Source organism: Colias eurytheme, chromosome 29 (assembly GCF_061535395.1).
Source record: "Colias eurytheme isolate Ceu_HAF_F1 chromosome 29, ilColEury1 Martin Lab GWU primary, whole genome shotgun sequence".
In the NCBI taxonomy this organism is placed as follows: Eukaryota; Metazoa; Arthropoda; class Insecta; order Lepidoptera; family Pieridae; genus Colias; species Colias eurytheme.
In genome coordinates this window covers 5,623,585-5,645,597 of record NC_143008.1, presented here as the reverse complement: position 1 = coordinate 5,645,597, position 22,013 = coordinate 5,623,585, and the positions used below count along the sequence as shown (strand labels likewise).

General features: G+C 34.8%; 1 protein-coding gene and 1 non-coding gene across 2 annotated transcripts; both read right to left on the bottom strand.

Annotated features, from left to right (window-relative positions):
* Nucleotides 1-66: 66 nt before the first annotated feature.
* Nucleotides 67-1,818, bottom strand: Gbs-70E (Glycogen binding subunit 70E). The gene has a single exon (XM_090118254.1). The coding sequence runs from the start codon at nucleotides 1,516-1,518 to the stop codon at nucleotides 670-672; it is 849 nt and encodes a 282-aa protein (XP_089974380.1). The 5' UTR covers nucleotides 1,519-1,818; the 3' UTR covers nucleotides 67-669.
* Nucleotides 1,819-10,261: 8,443 nt separating this feature from the next.
* Nucleotides 10,262-10,343, bottom strand: TRNAL-AAG (transfer RNA leucine (anticodon AAG)). Its single transcript has one exon. It is a non-coding gene; the product is annotated as a tRNA-Leu (tRNA).
* Between the last annotated feature and the right edge of the window lie 11,670 nt (nucleotides 10,344-22,013).

Here is a 22,013-nt window from a genome sequence, read left to right as displayed (position 1 = left end):
TCAATTAAACGATTGATAAAACATTTAATTAGGTGCCTATTTGGCGTCCAAACATTGTTTTTAAAGTTAGTATTTTGAATTTTCCATATTAAGTGAGATTATAGCAGTTATTATCTTTTCAGGATAATAACTGTTTATTAAAGTTTATTAAAAATATTTTTTTATGGTATCTAATACGTTTTTTCAAATGATCGATAAATATAAATTCCGTATTGATAAAAGTTGCTAGCAACAAACAACTTTCTTTGTTTATCAGAGATAAGATAAATAATAGTAATTAACGTTTTTACAACCATTTGTTGAACTTTACTGATCAAACTAAATTAAGTGATAAGACATTATCAACGGAAGTATTAGGACAACCTTTCAAAATCTCAACATGGCGCCAGGGTCTTTTAATTAATGTACCTACCTTAAATTCTATAAATAATTATAATTTCCTTCCAATCATGCGTTTAAATCATGTTTAATTTTCACATAATAACGTCTTTTATGACATGATCCTGTAAATCGACAATTCCATTGCATTTGCTTCTTAGAAAAGAAATCTCCTCAAAAGGTGAGATCCTGGTCATTCATTACTCTATGCCGCCTACTTACCACACTCCTAGCACGCTATGAGCACAGACTGCTTCCAAAAACAGAACACATTATAGTCACTACAACATTTCACCAGTACGGAATATGCCCTGCATCGGACCTGCTCCAGGAATTCCCGTATTTTATCCTTGCGCACGATATTGCCGGCGTTTTCCTCACTGACGACTTCTCTATCGTGTAGTTCTCTCCATTCTTATTATCCCAATACTCTTTGCCCCCACACCGAAAACTGACACAGAAGTCTAATCTCTTAGAATGTATTGGCAGCTGCAATCTGAAGCCAAACGTGTCATATATTGAGACACCGTTCTTACTCAATGGTCCGGTTTCCACAAACGCACAGAACGTGTCCTCTTGCGTCCTCCATCCATCGGATGTGGCTCTCACGATGACCTCCTTTTCGAAGTCTATATTCTTCACTTTGACGGTACCATCCACGGCACCTTCGTTCTGCTTCACAATAACATTTTCTAATGCCACACAGTTCTCTGTTATCCTCCTTCTGAATTCCAAATAATCTGATGCGGGTTGGGAAAATCTTATATCCCAAGTGTCTTCCACTCGTTCTGGAGGTTTTCTCTCTGTGGGAGGGCTTGCTAAAACCTTAAGTGCCCAATATGGAGGGACGTGCGAAGGTTCCGTCATAAACTTCACTTGTTCAAGAGCCAACCCTCTATCATCCGCAAACACAACATGTTTCTTTTTCTTCTCTGTTGACAACCGTATGCAGCTCCGAGGCGCCGTTTTCAACGTCAGCTGTACAGGCTTGAGCGCTGTCAACGTGGGTGCAGAAAATCCTCTAGTAGTTAATTTTGTTGGTCTCCTAACGGGCACCGAATAATCTGTTAGGAAACCGGCTGGCGGACTATGGCCGTAGAACATTTGCTCGGACGCCAACATGTCTATAGCGGCGCACATTCTGCAACACACGATACGTGTTTACTCGCGCGCTGTCTGCGGCGAACTAAACGGTTTTAAACGCTTCGAGGGTTTATATAGATGCGCCGGCGCATGCCACGAGGTTGATGCGGGCAGGAGTAGAGTGACATTGATGTTGGGATGGTTCCGGATATAAGTGTATTTAGTGTTTGATTTGGGGAATGAGGTCAAGGGTTTTGTTTACGTTTTCAGTACGAAAATATTGTTGGAGGTGAAAACTTTTATTATTATATCCTTGGGGCTAAATTCGTTTCGGGATCGCTTCCTATAAAATAAAAAATGCTTTTTAGGTCAAAGAATTTACGAAAATATAATAAAAATGTAAAATATACACTCAAAAGAAGTATGACATAATTATTATTTGTTTTTCTTTTATTATAATTAAAAATTTCCATTAGTGTATTAAGAGAATTTAATTATGACAAATAGTAACATGTATATTCTTCTTAACTAAAAATACTCGCTAAAGTTACACATATTGATTATCTATAATATACATATTATATAAAAATGAAACCCGTTTCGCGTTGTCACGGCATCACACGCAACGGCTAAACCGATTTCGATTCTTCTTTTTTTATTATATTCCTTGAAGTACGAGGATGGTTCTTATGTAGAGAAAACGTAAATTGTACTACGGGCGAAGCCGGGGCGGACCGCTAGTTTATTATAAAACAACGCGCTTAAATATACACTGAAATGTCTAAAAATAACTAATAAATATAAATAGTAATTAATAGACTCTATAATTAATTTGTTTGTGATCAATTAACTATTATTGATAAATAAGTAATAACTCATCAATGTGTTTACATCTTAATGCTGATTTAACAAAATGTATAATTACTTTGTTTACTATCAACCTGGTTGTTAATAGCTTTTACAATTTGTATCTCATTTCTTATATCTATAATTAACTCGTTAAAAATTGTTGCTAAGATGATGTATTTTTGAAGTGAAACTTCTTTAGGCGCATTGAGAGTAAAATTTCAAGGTCGCGTCATGGCAATACCATCACGTCGTGGAGTAAGGCGCCGATTTTGGTACCTTTGAATCTGCCAAAGAAGTTTCACTTCTGTCACGTGTGTTCGGCACACACGCTCTTTATTTAGCTAGAAAACGTATTCAGTGTTATTCCATACTATATTATAGTACTAGAGATTTAACAAACATGTTTTTATAAAAACACATATATTTTAGAAAAACAGCTTCTTATTTATTCAAGTGAAATAAAAAGTTGAACGACCATTGACCGTATAACTTGATATGGTGAAATGAATATTATTGATTACTTTTAATACTATAATATGAAAAATATGTATATATTATAATAGAATAATTTTGAGTAGTAAAAATATTAACTTAAATTTAAATTTAACGACGTGTATTAAATTCTATTTTTAACCATTTTTTCAAACGAATTATATTCGAAAAGTAAAATTAAGCGTACAGGCAATATTCTCTCATATACATAGAATAAAAATATAAAGTCACTTTCTCCCTCCATCAGCATCCCTATCTATGCTTAAATCTTTAAAGCTACGCAATGGATTCTGATGCGGTTTTTTTAATAGATAGAGTGATTCAAGAGGAAGAATTATACGCAATATTGAAATGGTAGACAACAGTCTCATGTTTGTCATTCATGTTCCGATTCACTAATTTATTCTTATCTAAATATTTGATAACTGAGATAAAAGCCATATGTTTACATCGTGATCGCTTGATAATTATCATTTATGTATAATATTGTCATTAATAGATTTTTGAACTAAAAATATTAATTATTATTATTCAACAAGGTATGTACTCAAAATATATAAAATGTAGGATTTGGGATACTTTTCAGTTAATCAATGTGATTAGAATGTCAATATTCTTTTATCAAACACCATAGATAATAATAAATAAATCGAAAGCAGATATTTTATTTGCCCTGCAGTTTTACCCACACTGTGACCCGCACATAAAACCGACAATTTCCTAGACAAATACATACTTTAAATGAAACAGCTGAACGGATGGACGGAAACAAATTAGGTGTTAAGTTATTTTCGTAACGGAATATCTGGATTCGGTCTCCACGCTCACGGCCTGCGATAGAAGCTGTTGATAATGTTATTGGTTGGGCAGTTATACCTGTCTTTAGATTAAGTTTTATTGTACTTTTAACCACTGTTCTACTGTTTATTGATATAATAAAAAAATGTGTGCGTGTACTAGTGTACACACGTAAGAAGTGAAACTTCTTTATGACCTTATTTTTCAAAAAATCATTTACTATATGCAACTTTACAGGAATACGCGTGGTAGGGATAAGAAAAAGATGGCGCGTAACGGAAAAATGTCACGCGTAACGAAAAAATGTTACACTCAATTTATTTCCAACCCCGATAAAGAAGTTTCACTTCAAAAAATAAAATAAAAATAGTTTTAAATCTGGGAAAGTTCCACTATCCTCGCTTTCACAGTCACCCTACTGTCACGCCGCGGCCATCGAGCGTCGGCACAATCTTGCGTGATACAATATAAACGCGTTTTAAATTCTATTTGTGTTAAATTCGACTTTATTTATAGCTTTTTTTAAGTGGAAAGATTTGGGAATTTTGTTACCTGTTAAGGAATAAGTTTTAGTCTTTATTGTGTAAAGGACTATACGGTCAGAAGACCTAGACCACTTCCTAGACCGGTAGAAACCGACGATTATTTTATTTTAAGTTAAAATAATTTTTCAAAATACTTAAATATTTTTTTTGTACCTAGAAAATAAAAAATAGGGTTTATCACACATACTGTACACACGCTTCTTTTTTTTATAAATTCGTATTTATGTGAATTTATGTAACGCAATGAACGTACCTAGTAATTTGTATACTAGTATTTTCATTCCACTTCAAATTAAAATTTGATTTTTTGACTAAGAGGTTTTGACTGGACGATCCGATTTTGATGATTCTTTTCTAATTTGAAAGCCAAACCTTTGACCAACCGGAAGGGTCCGATTTAATTTTTGTCTTCTTCTAAGGTGGATTAGTTTTTTGTTAAATTAATATTTTTTTTGCACGATAGATTTTCTGTAAATAATGCTGCAGAATTTCAAATGCTGGGTTTTTTTGTTCCTTAATAATTTCTCATTTAATAAAGATTAAAGTAAGCATTTCAAATTTCAATACTATAGTATATAGTATATTTCAATACTATAGTTGTATACAACTAAATATTAAAATAACCCTCCATTTTTACATTAGGAAAAATACATTATTTTGCACATACAGGTAGGTACTGCAAAAAAATTCCTTAAATAAATATTTTAGATCATTTTAACCTAGTATAATAGAGTCATTGATTTTAACACTTTAGAACTTGTTTTTACGAAGTAAAATTATTGTCCCCACGAACAAATAAGATATTTATTGGGTCCATGCCCTATACATTGTTTTTACTCTGTCACCTACCTGTATTAATCAACGAAAAAACAAAGTTATTTACCCACTATTATTATTTTATAAACATCTATAATTAAAACCTTTTATCACAGGCGCCGTGCGTGTCACGCAATGTGTTATCGATGCCTGTCTAGTCTGGCTGCACGTGGGAAATACATGGCTGATATAGTGTAGGGTCAGATGTTTTTTAGTACATGGATATAATATCTATACAGGGTGTCCCACTATTGGTATACTAAGCGCGAAGGGACTTATAGTTTTGTATACATTGATCACGTAAAAAATACTTAAAAAACAAAATTAATTCAAAAATTTTTTTGCTAAATTTTTCCTGAAAATCCAAAGGAAAAAAAATGCGTCTGAAATTTTATAAGTATTTTTTACGTACTCAGCGTATGCAAAACTATAGCCTCCTTTGAGCTTAGTATACCAACAGTGGGACCCGGTATACCTATTATAACTACCTGTATAACTATTACCACAATACTATCATCACGCTAAGACCAACAGGAGCGGATTCACGCGGGTGAAACCGCAGGGGCGCAGTCGCAGGCCGCAGCTAGTCTTCTATACATATATTATGCATTATGTTATAATTTTTTCCAAAGAGAGTAATGTATATATCCCTTAGTCACGGCTATATACATTAAGCTCTTTGGCTCATGGCTTATGCTCTTTTAAGACATAAATACAATAAAAAAAATATTTATGTAATAAGTCGCGGAAACACCTATATCAGATTAAAAAAAACAGCGCGTGAAAGACACGCGTGAAAAATGTGTGATATTTTTTGACCATATCCGTGAACGAAAAATCACGGTATTTTTTTTACACGGGTCACATAATAATATGATGCAATTATGATATTTTTAACGTTATATTATTGTAAAGCATAAAGCATACTTATAAAATACTTAAATATACTATAAAAACTAGCTTACCGCCCGCGGCTTCGCCCGCTTTGTCTAAAATCTAATAAATTATATGCTAAAACCTTCCTCTTCAATCACTCATTCTATTAAAAAAAACCGCATCAAAATCCGTTGCGTAGTTTTAAAAATTTAAGCACACATAGGGACATACGGACTGAGAAAACGACTTTGTTTTATACTATTACTAGCGACCCGCCCCGGCTTCGAACGGGTGCAATGCTGATACTATGGCTGATACTAAATAGTAAATTTACACTAAAGAAAAACTGTGAACACGCTCTTGCCGCACCGGCGCCGCAAACGCTACGTCCCGAAATTTTTAAATCTGTAATATCTTCGAAAATATTCACTAAAAAATCATACGGTGTGAACTTAGATCATGGTGTGAAGGGCCATATAGATCTATGTATTCAAGGTATTTAATTGGTTAAGGATTAATGCTGTATTGGTTAAAATCGCTTCGAAAATTATCCATTATTACAGAGAAAGCGACTTTGTTTTATACCATGTAGTGATTATTATAGGTGATGATGTCAACTAATACAACAAAAAATAATCATCGAAATCGATCGCGGTATTGGCCGTGATGGCCGTGACCAAGAGAAAATTCATCTCTACTATAATATTATAATTTGTAAAGCTGAAGCGTTTGTTTGTTTGTACGCGCTAATCTCAGGAACGACTGGTTCGATTTGGAAAATTCTTCCGGTGTTAGATAGCCCATTTATCGAGGAAGGCTATAGGCTATATATCATCACGCTAAGACCAATAGGGGCGGAGCAATGCGGGTGAAACCGCGGAGCACAGCTAGTTTTTGTATATGTTATAGTCAAAGTCCGATACACAGTCTCTTCGCGGAAGGACTGGTTTATCCTAGGTTTGGCCAAAGCCATCAGGCAATCCCCGAAATACATTTCAATTTCGCCCTTTGCCTGAAGTATTTTTAGTCAAACCCAGGAGCTCCTAACTTTTCAGTCAAACGTCGAAAGTAAATTATTCTGTTTCGGTTTTGGCCTAGTCAATCCTAGAAGCGACTGCAATTCTCGGTCAAACGTTGATCTGAATATGTTTAAACAGGTTCATAATGTCTCTCGCGGACCGCGGTGTTCCGACTAGAAATGGGTCGTCGACGCATTTTTCATTAATGCCTCACCATGTCAGAAAAATGATTAATTTGTCACTTTAATTACCTAAGAAATTATTAAAACAATTACGAAGTGTCTAGTCGTCCGCTAAACGGATGAATAAAATAAATTAGTCGTCCGATTACCGGATGAATAAAATAATTTAATCGTCCGATTACCGGATGAATAAAATAATTTAATCGTCCGATTATTCGGATTAATAGATAACCTTTTAACACTAAAGCTAGTTGGGTTGGACTAAAGCAAAGGGGGCGCAGGACTTAGAAAAATTTTTGATGGAGTTGGTGTCATTATAACACCTATTTATTATTGTTTTATCGTAAAGATTACGCTAATATAAGCATGTTTTTACCCGACTGCCAAAGAAGGAGGGTAATGTTTTTCGAGTGTATGTAAGTATGTATGTATGTCTTTTCCTTTGTGACCACCTGTAGCCTAAACGGCTTGATGGATTTTGATGTATGAGGTATCGTTAGATTTGTCTTGATTACGGGAGTGTCATAGGATACATTTTATCCTAAAAGTCCCACGGGATAAAGACATAATAATATTTTTTCTAAATTTCCCTTTAAAAAAATATGTATGCGGTATCATTAGATTCATTTCAATCACTCTTTTTTTAGTGTGCAGTCGGGTATTTTGTTTTTTTAATAATTTACTTGTATAGGAACAACTTTTCTCTAAAATCAAAAATGGCCGAGATATTCGCCCTTAATTCGTTAGGTTAGGTTTAGGTTAGGTTAGCCTTTAGGTTAGGTTAGGTTAGGTTTCTTAAAAAAAAACTACACAGAAATAGGAGCCCCGCGAAGCGGGGCTCCGTCGACGCGCAAAAAAAAATCAAGTTTAGGTTAGGTTAGCCGTTAGGTTAGGTTAGGTTAGGTTTCTTAAAAAAAAAAACTACACAGAAATAGGAGCCCCGCGAAGCGGGGCTCCGTCGACGCGCAAAAAAAAAATCAAGTTTAGGTTAGGTTAGGTTAGGTTTCTTAAAAAAAAACTACACAGAAATAGGAGCCCCGCGAAGCGGGACTCCGTCGACGCGCAAAAAAAAAATCAAATACCTACGTGTGCCCTCCTCCCCCCTCCTCCCCCCACAAAAAACCTATAATACGTGCGGCAGTTCTCTAAAGAAACCCCGATAACCTAACTATATAGATAAATAGATGTTATCGGACGATTAAATTATTTTATTCATCCGGTAATCGGACGACTAATTTATTTTATTCATCCGTTTAGCGGACGACTAGCTTTGTCCAAACAATTAACATTAAAGTAAATGCCTCACCATGTCAGAAAAATGATTAATTTTTCATTTTAATTACTTAAGAAATTATTAAGACAATAAACATCAAAATTTTAAAAATGTTATTTTTTTATACTTAATCTTATACAAACTAACCTCCGTATATTCCAAAGCATTTATTTATTTATTTTATACTTTATTGCACATCGTACAGAAGGCGGGCCTAATGCCACACGGCATTCTCTCAAAGCATCTCAAATATAAAAGTGAAAATCACGTAAGCTGACCAATCAGGTGTCAGAACTGGCAGAGTTAAGCGGTTCTTAAGACTTGAAAGCTGCTTAAATGATAAAATGCTTCCAAATATACGAAGATAAGACACTTCATACCTATATCGGAGTTTGACTCGTCAAACCCCGATTTAATAAAATTGTGTTTTGACGTTTGCCTGACCAAATTAGTCTCTCCCAGGTTTGACGAAAATTGTTTAGTCAAAGGCCGAAAATTTACATTTGTTTGGGCTTTGACTAAGTCATTCAGTCTGACCTGAGGATTGACCAGTCCAACCTAGGAGCGCCGGAGCTTCGGAGTTTGCCTATAACATATATACAGATGATATATATAAGTATTATGTTTGTCACGTTTTGGTCACAAAATGTCATGCTATTACGATACTTTATCTATCGTGATATTTTTATATATTCTTCTTCTATATATATAAAACTCAAAGGTGACTGATATAGTGATCTAATAACGCACAGCCCAAACCACTGGACGTATCGGGCTGGAATTTGGCATGCAGGTAGATGTTAGGACGTATAGGCATCCGCTAAGAAAGGATTTCCCGAAATTCCTGCGGGAACGGGTAAAAACGGGGATGCACGTACAAAGTCGTAGGCGGGAGTTAGTTATTAATAAATTGATCACAACAGGGTCAAGTCAATTTTTTTTTAGTTTATTTATAAGCTACACATGAATACATTTAATTATGTAATTTTTTGTCTGATAATATTTTTTATCGCGATAAAAATGATCACGAAATCTTTCATTTTATATACAGAAGCTAGGCTTTTGCCGCTTTAGCGGCTTAGTATGTATTATTATAAATTAGCTTGCGCTCGCGGCTTCGCCCGCGTGGTGTTTTGATAAAAGGTTCTATGTTCTTTCTCAGGGTCTCAAGGTGAGAGGTTTAAGCGGGAAAGCGTAACAGACAGACAGATAGACAGAGTTACTTTCGCATTTATAATGTTAATAGTAGGGATTAGGTATAGTTTTATTTTATCCCCTTAGGGGTAGAATTGATCAAAACTCTTTCAACGTAGGCACGTTCTAACATCTACCTGCATGCCAAATTTCAGCCCGATCCAATCAGTTCAATTCAATTCAATATTTTAATTTATGGCAGTACCACACCCCGGACACTCCATACAAAGTTATCGTTTTGACAGTCACACTGTAGAGACTGCAAATGTGTGTGTCAACCAAGGTGTTAACGCTTCATGGTTGGCACATTTGTGACTAGCGTAAAGAAAGTCGCGTTTTTCTGGTGAAATACATATCCGTAAACAGCACAATATCTAACCATTTTCTACAAAAAACGATAATCACAAATCAAAATAAAAGATGTTGTCAATCTTCGTTGCGTATCGTCCTTATGCGGACCATCATAGCGTGATCGTGCGGGGTGAGGTAAGTGTTTAATTTTGGCGGGAGGCGGAGTGTTCGTTCTGTAGCGTTTAGCTACTATTATGTATTCTGTGGCAGTACTGCGTTGCCACAATTTTACCAATGTCCTGTTCGATCCAATCAGTGATTTGGGCTTTGCGTTGATAGACAGTCAGTTTAAATAAAATAAAAGATAAAACCGTTCATTATCGTTCAAAGATATTTTAAACTGAATATTTTTTTTTATCACTGTAATGTATCCTCAAAATTAAAATAAAAACTATAAAAAAATCATGGCAGCGGTGGGATTCGAACCCACGCCTCCGAAGAGACTGGTGCCTTAAACCAGCGCCTTAGACCGCTCGGCCACGCTACCCGCATTTGTTTATAAATATTTTTTTACTACCTCCTGTACTATAATTTCTTAAAGCAGAATTCCTGTGTGGAAGAATGACATAGATTGTCTAGCGTTATCTCTTTCGCACACGGGAAATAATCCTGCTAGCATAGTCTCTATAAGGTACCTATTACCCTGTCTTTGTTGTTCTTCAATTAGTAATGTTAATCTAAACCCGCGGGCAAGATTTCTACAGCTTATGTGTTATTCTGATTCGCTACATCACTGCTAAGTATTATAAAAAAGCGTTCAGTGGTTTTCCAGTGCAAGAAGAACGAACATACATCCTATTTACTATATTAATATTTTAGATGCGAAAGTTTGTGAGGATGGATGGATGTTTATGACTCTTTCACGTAAATACTACTGAACCGATTAAAATGAAATTTTGTACGTAGGTAGTTCACATCCTGGTAATAGCACAGGAACGGGATCTATGCGGGGTTTTCTTTGAAAACGCGGGCGAATCCGCGGGCGGAAATCTAGTAACACATAATATTCATATCTTCAAAGTTCAAACATAACAAACTACCTACATTTTATACATAATATTTGTATTATGTACTTATTAGTCCTGTTCGCAGGTGAAACCGCGCGGCAAAGCTAGTTGAATAACAATCAAAATAGCTATGTACGAAATTATATTGTCATTTTTAATTTATCACATTGTTCACCTTACAATTAAAAGCCCTGGCAGTTCTCCATTCAAGAGCATTGTTGCAGCCAAATTGTCTTTAATTAAAATCGAGCTTCTAATTTTAGACGCATTCAAATTTTTGAAGTGAAACTTCTTTGTCGGGGTTGGAAAAAAATTTAGTGTAACATTTTTTCGTTACGCGTGACATTTTTCTGTTACGCGCCATGTTTTTCTTATCCTTACCACGCGTGATTCGACGTATTTCTGTAAAGTTGCATATAGTAAATTATTTTTTGAAAAATAAGGTCATAAAGAAGTTTCTCTTCTTACGTGTGAACACTAGTACACGCACACATTTTTTTGAAGTGAAACTTCTTTATCGGGGTTGGACAAAACTTTAGTGTAACATTTTTGCGTTACGCCGTACGCGTGACATTTTTGCGTTACGCCGTACGCGTGACATTTTTGCGTTACGCCATACTCGTGACATTTTTAAGGTCATAAAGAAGTTTCACTTCTTACGTGTGTACTCTAGTACACGCATACATTTTTTTTTATTAAAGAGGAGCCCAACAGATCAGAGGCGTCACCTGAACCATCAATCTCACAGGAATTGGAACTATACCGGTATTTCTTTGAAAACGCGGGTGAAGCTGCGGGAGAAAAGCTAGTACCTATATCTATAGCATAATGCCACAGTATTCTTATATATAAAAATGAATCGCAAAATGTGTTGGTAAGCGCATAACTTGAGAACGGCTGAACCGATTTCGTTAATTCTTTTTTTATTATATTCCTTGAAGTACGAGGATGGTTCTTATGTAGAGAAAACGTAAATATGTACCACGGGCGAAGCCGGGGCGGACTGCTAGTATTACAATAAATATGGTAATACTGTGATAATGCCAAATTTTCCGTTGACCGATATAAAATATTGAAATTACTTACATTATTCTCTTTTGTTGAACAATGTTTTTTTATGTAGGTTAAAATTAATGACGTCTTACCATTAATCTATTTAATATATCTATGTACTTTGTAAATATGTACTACAATTTCTCTATAATCAGTCCGAAAAACTAAAACTGATTATTTACGAAAAACAGATAATAATATGAGGTAATAAATTCTATCGTAAAAATTCTATTGTCTGTCACTATAGGCTACTATTGATTATTTATTATCTGTAAGTATTTTCGATAATTTAGTCAACAGATAAGATAAAAATGTGAACGAACTCAAGTGAATGTTATCTTTTTAAACCCAATGTCAAGGACGCCATTGCGTTCTTATTTTAGGCGCGAAAACAATTTTATGTCTCTGTTTTTATTTGTAACTAACTTCGGTCTGCGGTTTCACTCACGGATAAAAATAGTATTTATTATGCAAATCTAAACTATCTATCACTGGCGTCTGAACTAAATTATTGCAATTATCAGCTCTTCATGTTTATACCTAAATATTATTATCACTAGCTGCTGTGCCCTGCGGTTTTACCCGCATTGCTCCGCTCCTATAATTTTTGGATTCGCAGTTCCTGATATTAACGCATTTAAAATTTAAATGCGTTAATAATTTAAACAAACTATTTTTTATAATATTATCACTATGAGACAAATGCGTCCTAAATATCCTTATGGGCCCTCTTCACAATAGGCAGCGTTGGCACAACAATTATTGATCGTCAATGTTTGCCGCCATTACGGCGATAACGAATTAACATCTACAATGACGGCCGATCGTAGACATTTAGGCCATCAACATCGTGATTGCCTCTACTCGCCCAACGCTGCCCATTGTGAAGATAGCCCATTACGTATGCAGTTATCAATACTGCCTTCAGAATTATCAGTAAATAGAGAAATGATATCCTCTGCTGTCACTTGTCAGTTTCTTATCTAAATTCTACAAACAATGAATAATAAATATTGAATGAATTGTTAATTTCACCATAGTTAAAATGAAATAATATGTAAATTTAATTTAAATTAAATTTATGTGTTTTTATTAATAACTAGCTTCCGCTCGCGGCTTCGCTCGCGTGGTGTTTTGATAAAAGGTAGCCTATGTTCTTTCTCAGGGTCTAAAGATTGTCTGTGCCAAATTTCATCAAAATCGGTTAAGAGTTTTAAGCGGGAAAGCGTAATAGACAGATAGAGTTAATTTCGCATTTATAATATTAGTGGGGATTAGTCCTTAATTTTCCTTTGCTTACGACTAAACCAGATTGAAGAAAGTTTTGCTCAAAAATAGCAATGTTTAAAGAAGTTTCAATCATCACAGTTTATCTTTCACGTGTCTAACTAATATAACTTTTAAATTTTAACCATCCTTAGATATAAATATTAATTACTTAGGTACCTATATTTAAAGTTTCTAAAATCATAACCCTCTCTTGCGCAGTCGAGTAAAAATGTGCATTTCGCGGTAAATTTCATAAGCACACAAAAACTATTAGTTACATGATAATTGTATAAAAATTAAAACAACTAGTTATTGCGTGTTAACGTTACAATCCAATGAACTTCATAACTAATTGCTTTTGCATTCATTTTATCGACTAACTTACATACCGTGGCTTTGATCGTGGTACATAACTGGACCTTAGTTCTACCAAACACACATAAGTCATTATTCTGAGGATTTTACAAACAAGAATTTGTAATTTTTCCGCCCTGGGTTCGCTCGCATAGTAAATAAAAACACTGTAGTTCGTTATAAAACCAAAGAAAGGTTATAAAAACTATTCTATGTCCTCTGATCTCAAGCTATCTCCATAGCAATCGGTTCTAGCATGTCCGCATGAAGAAGAGACAGACAGACAAACAGAGTTATTTTGACATTTATAATATAAGTATGTAGCCAAATAGGGTAAAACAGGACTAAGAACATAGTTAAACTTTGCGGGAGCGATTTGACTTTTTTTAAAAAAATTAAATTAAATTAAAATTAAACTTATTTAATTATTAACTATAACAAATGGACGATTTGGAGTCACAAATGTTAATGCCAGAATTACATGCAATGATACAATCGATACCTTATTACGAAACAAATGTTTTTCAATAACTGCTATGCTTATGTTAAATTGCAAGAACTCTCCGGTGGTCTTGCTGAGGCCAGCGGAAAGCTATTGCTCAACCTAACACAGAGGGTTGGGGTGGATGCGTAACTCCTCCCTCCTTAAGTGCGAAATTATCGGTTTGTTCATTTTTAATAACTATCCGATGATTTCGCAGACATGTTACATTTAATATCTTATAACGAAGTAAGTAAAGTAAAAATAGAATTACAAGTAGGTACAAAGATTAAAAATAGAGACGTATAGCCTAAAGTAGCACTGAATCTAAAATTTCTTTCACTGTTAACCATTTCACTATCACTGAACACTGATTGCTTTAATATCGTTGACATATATTTAACTTCGTCCAAGTTGATGCCTCGCATATTGAGTACACGTGTACTGGATAATATTGGAGTTCTATTCACAGGTAATTGCGGCAAAACTATAATTTTCGTTGGTTCTACAGGATCATTCTCAGTGATTACTTGGTGAGGGCGAATCGTTATATTCTGGATCTCGATGCTACATGGTTCGTCGATGGTCATTATGTATGTGCCCACGACAGGATATTTGCTGACATCACCATTGTAAATTTGAGTCAGAGTATTTCTGTATTTTGAGAAAAGTATCCAACTTATAGGTGTGATTCTTTGAATTCTTACATTCTCTATATTGATTAGCTGTTGTTCGCAGTGCATTGGATTTCCTTCAAATTTAAGCAGTTGTTCTATGCAAGTAGTTTCAGGATATGGCGTTTGATTTTGTTCATCGCATAGAAATTGTTCTCCAGCAGCGAGCGATCGGCACGGTTTTACAATCGGTAAGTATTTCATCCCCTTTGCCAACAGGTAAGGATATTTAGGAAAAATAGAAAAGGTTTTACTATCGGATTCACGGTACATAGGTATAGAGTATAATTTGTAATAGTTATAAGTATAATTATCTGTAATTGGAACCTCCATTATGAACGTAATCTGGTTTTGTTTAATATACGATTTAACATTAATAGTTTCTTCTAGTTTTACTAAATTTGCCTCACTCGCTTTAAACACTAAATTTTCAGTTTGAGATATAAGAATTAAATGTTGCAACAGTTCAGTAGAATTAATAATACTTTGATGTAATATGGATACTTTACTAAATGCTAGAGCAGTCTCTATTTCTCCTAATTTTATAAAAATAGAACGAAAATTACTAACAAATAAATTTAAAAGGCTTACAACATAAGTAGTATAAACCCAATGATTATCCTTAGATGCTAATTCCTTAATCATAGATTCTACAATTTTTAAACGCTTATCTAATATATTAGAATTTTGATTTAAGACTTCAGTAGAATTGATAAAACTATCGAGCATTTTAGATATTAAGGTAATTTTATTTCTAATGATAGTCTGATCGTTTTCAAGTTTAGCTGTAAGTTTATCGTATCTAATTGCGTCACTATAGTCTAAATTTCCCGTTATAATTTTAATTAAGGAACCCAGAGGGTTGAGGATACCTCTTTTGACGCGTTTGTGTGGAACTAACTGTTCGTATTTCTGAACCGTTATGTCGCGAATATATTCAGCGTGATATTTTGCCACTTGAAAATCGTGTAAGTATGAAATATTCTTATTAATTAAACTATCGAATTCACTGTATTTGCTAATAATAAAATTTAAGTCATCATTTATCTTATCTAAATTTAAAACCTTAATTATAGTCCAATAGTCTGTTTGGAGATATGCTTGCCCTTCTTTCGCAGGATAAATTCCCGGGTTATGTTGAAGAAGTTGTAGTTGAAGGGCCAGCGCGGACCTCATCACTATCAGCCAACACCACCTGCGGAGGGCGTTTTACATTTTTAATAGGGACCTTAGTCTTCCGTTTACCAATCTCTATCGGTATAACGTTCCTTGAACCTTGTCCTATAACCTTAGCTTTATGGAATCGCGGCTTATCCTTGCTTTTTCGCTTATTAACGTCTTTCGCAAATATAATTTTTCCTGATGGGAGACTGATTTGGTCTTCACCACCTCTCCTATCCTTTACCTTTTGCTTAGTTTCGATCATTTTCTCTGCTAAATGTTTATATAGAATCTTTAAACGTTTTGCATGGTCCTTAACCAATTGCTGTATATAATGCTGCTCGAAATCAGCGTTAAATAAGCTACCTGAATCCGTGTGACCAAATACGACTTCAAAAGGGGTTAAGCCCGTAACTGAATGAATGGAACTATTATAGGCAATAATTGAATACATCATTACTGATGCTGCATCCGTGCATTTCTCTTCATATTTCGCACATCTATAAATTTCACTAATGGTCGAATGTAAACGCTCAATTAATCCCATTGAATTAGGATTATTAGGTGAGCCGATATGAAGCTCAATTTTATGTAAATTCAAAAATTCTTTCATTAGCTCGTTGTTAAATTCACTACCGGGATCTGAACTAATCTTTCTAGGAGTGCCGTAAAATGAAAAATACTTCATGAGTGCACGCACTACCTCTGCCGTTGATCTATTGTCTATTGGAATGGCTTGACCTAACTTACTAAATGCGTCGATAATAGTTAAGTAATAATTTCCTTCTATCTGAAAAATATCAATAAATATTTCTTGGAACGGCGCGTCTTGTGTTTGAGTTAATTGTAAAATAAGTTTAAAGGGATTACGATCATACTTCATTTTACAACACGTTTCACAGGCATTAATAAGGGCTGAAATAGTTTCCTGCATATTGTGCCAAAAATAATTTCTACGTATACTTGCTAGAGTCTCTTTAATACCGCGGTGACACGTTTTGCCTTGATGGTGCTTTATTATAATAGCCTTTTGTTCCTTCTCATCTTCTATAAAAACTACACGCTCCGTACATTCAAATAACAATACTGTATCCTTTCTAAATAATTCTATGACAATGCTAGTGAACTGTTTGCGATGTTCATCATCTTCGAAATAAATGAAATACTTAACCTTTGGTTTAATATACTCTTTTAAATATTGTTTTACTAGATCCTGGTTATTAGTAGGCAAGAAAACTTCTAAAACCTTTTGCTTTTCACGTGAAAGGTCGTGAACTTGCATTTCGTTCTTAAACCACGTATATACTAAAATTTGATTTGGTTTTGTGTCTATTGCTTCATGTAATATAGGTATACCGGACGATTCTACAATATTAGCTGAATGAACTGTATCCGATTTCGACGTTACAGATGGTGACCTGACTGGGTAGTCACAAGTTCTAGGAGAACTCATCGCCGATAGAGTTTCAGAGTCGGGAATAGATATCGTTTCACTAGAATCGCGTTCTGATATAGTAATTGTACTAGAGTCGTTACGCGTTCTTGGCCTATTGTCTCTATCGTCTATATTAACAACCATAGATTCGTTTTCGTTATCGGAATGCGTAGCGTTAACCCTAATTCTAGACAAAGCATCCGCGTTTAGATTTTGCTTCCCTTTCTTATAAACTATTTCATAATCATAGTCTTGGAGTCGAAGTCGCCAACGAGTCAGTTTACTACTTGTATCCTTTTGAGAGTTAAGCCATGATAAAGGTTTGTGATCTGTATATATCATAAATTTCTTACCATAAAGATAAGGCCTAAAATGTTTAATAGCCCAAACAATGGCTAGACACTCGCGTTCTATGGTGCTATAGCGTGATTCGGTGTCACTTAAGGTGCGGCTTGCATATGCAACGGGTTTATCGCCTCCAATGGGGCCCTGTGATAATACTGCCCCTAACGCAACATTAGACGCATCAGTCGTTAAGATAAAAGGTTTTTCAAAGTCTGGGTATTGCAAAAGTGGTGCATTCGTTAAGAGTTCCTTACATCTATTGAATGCGTCTATGTAATTTTTATCTAAAATGATTTTATTCCGTTTTTTCAGGCAAGATGTTAAGGGCTTCGTTACATGTGCAAAATCTTTAATAAACCGTCTATAGTATCCTATAAGACCAAGGAAGGATTTGATCTCAGTAGTTGTTTTGGGTATCGGGTAATTAAGTACCGCAGTAATTTTATCGTCATTAGGTTTCAGTCCGTCTTTAGTAATAGTATGTCCGAGGTAAATTACTTCTTTTCGTAAAAATTCAGATTTGTCTAGTTGTACCTTTAAGTTTGTCTGTCTGAGTCGGTCAAAAATGGTTCTTAATTTTAATATATGTTCATCTAAGCTAGAGGAGAATACAATTACGTCATCCAAGTAGACCATGCAATGTATTCCCTGTAGCCCTCTTAATATATTGTCCATTGCTCTCTGGAATGTAGCAGGAGCTGTTTTTAGGCCAAATGGCATTCTAAGGAATTCATAGTGTCCATACTGAGTGCTGAAGGCTGTTTTCTTAATGTCTCGCTCGTCTACCTCAATCTGATGATAACCACTTGCTAAATCAAGTGTAGTGAAGTAGAGGCTCTTACCAAGTTTGTCCAGTAAGTCAGTAATATTAGGAAGTGGATAACGGTCGTCAACAGTCACGTCATTAAGCCTTCGATAATCAACTACCATACGCCATTTAACTAATCCGGAAGCATCGCGCTTCTTCGGAACTAAATGAACTGGAGCATTCCACGGGGAATGTGATTCTCGTATTACATTGTCTTGAAGTAATTTTTCGACTTGTCTATTAATTTCATCTGCTTGCGCAGGAGCCTGTCTATACGGTCTAACAAAAATCGGGTCTTCGTTTTTGGTATTAATTTTATGTTTAACTTCGTTTGTAAAACTTAATGGGATTTGTTCGCAATAAAATATGTCCCTATATTCGTGACATAGGGCGAATATCTTATTACGCTCTATTTCGCTAGTGTGGTCAAGTCTCAGCTTTGATAAATTATTTTTGAGTAATTCGTCATCTTCGTTGTCGTTGTGTTTGTCGTTATGTACAAAGTTACAATCGGAAGGGTCTGATGTTTGAAGAGGTTCGTTAATTTTCAGAGTCATGGGTGATTCTACGCTATTCTGGATTATTGTTGTCGCATAGCCATTATTACAGTTAACTAGTGCTGAGGGCATTCTTACTCCGGGTTTAAATTCTTTAAAGTCGATTACTGCAACACCTGAGTGAAGGTCGGTAGGAATTTTTACCTTCTGTTCACATCGGGGTGGCAAGTGGATAATATAATCTAAGTTATTATTAATGATGGGGATGTCTGTGTTCCTGGTTCTCAGTAGCAAATGTTTCAGGTCAATTATTGCGTCTATTTTTTTCAGTAGGTCATTACCAATAAGTCCGTCATAGCGTTCGTCTACGTCATACAAATGAAATTTGTGGTCGTCAGGGGTATTTAACGTTGGAAAAAGCGGAATTTCTATAACTTCGTCATGTTGACTGGATGCATGGGTGCTTATAACTTTAAAGGGTTCATATTTTATAAAATTCGGAAAATATTGATAGGCAATTCGGGGGCTGATGAATGATCGCGTGCTCCCAGTATCAATCATAAACTTGGAATTAATTTCAGGAATATAAATGTGTGGCAATTTCAGATTTGGATCGCAATTTAATTCTATGATTTCCCCTTTGTAGAGGCTTCCGTTTGAAAATTTTCTTCATCAGACGGAGGCACATTAATGTCTTCAGTATCGTCAGTGGGTATATAAATATCATTCTCATCGTATTCGTAATTCGTATAGTCGTAAGGATTATAGTCATAGTAATAATTGTCATATAGTAAATTGTCATTATGTATGTCGGTTTCATTCAGTCTAAAACCTTGCTGAGTTATTTGCGGTCGAGGGGGTGCCGTCCTCATGGAAACGTCAGTAGACTCAAAGCGGTTATTTTGAGGAGGTCCTTGACCGAAATGCTGTGGCTTCATACCAAAAGTTTGAGGGGGCCTATAACCAAGTTGTGGGTTTTGATTAAATGTAGGCCTATAACCAAATTGTGGATTTTGATTTAATGTTGGTCTATAACCAAATTGTGGATTTTGATTTAATGTTGGCTTATAACCAAATTGTGGATTTTGATGGAATGAAGGCCTATACCCGAACTGTGGGTTTTTATTAAACGGTGGCTTATAACCAAATTGTGGATTTTTATTAAACGGTTGTTGGGGTGTGAATTTAAAACCAAATTTTTGAGGTACATTTGGTGTCCCAAAATTAAATCTTTGTTGAGGATTTTGTAAAAATTGGGGCACCGTTGTATTATTATGGGTACGATTGCGCGACTGATATTGTTCGTGAAAATTAACTTCTTCTAACACAACTTCTAGAGCCTGTTCTAATGTATTAGGCGATTTTAGTCTAACAATTCGCACCATGTTTTCGGGCAAATTATACAAGAAAACGTTCAGGGCTGTATGATTATAAATCGCAATTTTCGCGCGTTTAATTTCCGTATCTACCGATAAATTAACCTTCGATATTAGTAACGATCTAATATTCTGTATCCTATTGCAAAATTCAAGATAACTTTCCCCGGATTTTATTTTACAGGACTCAAGAGAGATTTTTATGCAATCCTCAGTGCGCGGATCGCCAAAATGTTGTTCCAGTAATTCTTTTAGCGCCGGCCAAGTATTAATATCTTCGCGCTCGGATAATAACGCGGCGGCATCGCCTATTAATCTACTAGTTATGGCATGTAAAACGTAAATATTCTGCTCTTCATGCCCTCTAAATTTATTAATTATATATTCACATTTTCGAAAGAATAAATTCAAAATTCTTTTGTCTCCACCAAAAAGAGGAATAAGCTTTAACATATCACTCGGAATTGTTATTACGTTTACGCTTTCCATGTTAAATAAGTACAGAGTAATTAAAGTTCTGAAGTCTTTAACCAATTACAATAATTTCGAATTATAAAAATCACACACACAAAAATCAATTAAAAACACGATATAATAAAAAGTCTTAAAATATAGCACAAAAAAAATATATGTTATCAATCACTATAAAAATTAAAACTTGAAATAAGTAATTATAAAATCACATATAAAATATAAAAATTATTAATTGAATTACGATCGATTTTGAGATCAATTAAATCAATTAATATTAATATTCCTTTATGCAAAAATCATTTAATTTTCTAATTTAAAACTTTTAATTAAGTTACACTCTATAGTTAATTAGTCTGTGCAGAGTTTTATGCAAGACAATTTCTTAGAATTAAATACGATATTTCTTACGTACATAACTAACTAATTACTGATTTAATAGAATTTCATATTAAAACCAGATCCGTTATAATGCGAGACGTTCAATCCCAAAATAACAGTTAAAAATAGTTAAAAGTCAAAATTACACTCTCGTGAAAAGGATATAGGAATATATCAGAAAGGATGGCAAAAAGTTTTACTCACCAACCGATCGTCGATCCCATGTCCTCGTCGTGGTCGTTTAACAAATTTATTTCGGTTCTTTTAGGATAGCACGGCCTTTATAGCAATGTTCTAGGGCTAATTTTGAAGACCTCTAGACATGCAGACCTTATATGGCTATCCTACCGGCTGCGCCAGTTAAACTTTGCGGGAGCGATTTGACTTTTTTTTAAAAAATAAAATTAAATTAAAATTAAACTTATTTAATTATTAACTATAACAAGTGGACGATTTGGAGTCACAAATGTTAATGCCAGAATTACATGCAATGATACAATCGATACCTTATTACGAAACAAATGTTTTTCAATAACTGCTATGCTTATGTTAAATTGCAAGAACTCTCCGGTGGTCTTGCTGAGGCCAGCGGAAAGCTATTGCTCAACCTAACACAGAGGGTTGGGGTGGATGCGTAACTACATTGATGTCCGTCTATCTATCCGTTTGTTTTTATCTTGCATCAATAACAACACGGGCGAAGCGGGAATACTACTATATTATTTACCCCGGGTCACTAAGCAGCGTACTATAAAATTTATCTATATATTATTAAGCTGGAGAGTTTGTTTGTTTGTTTGAACGCGCTTATCTCAGGAACTACTGGTCCGATTAGAAAAATTCTT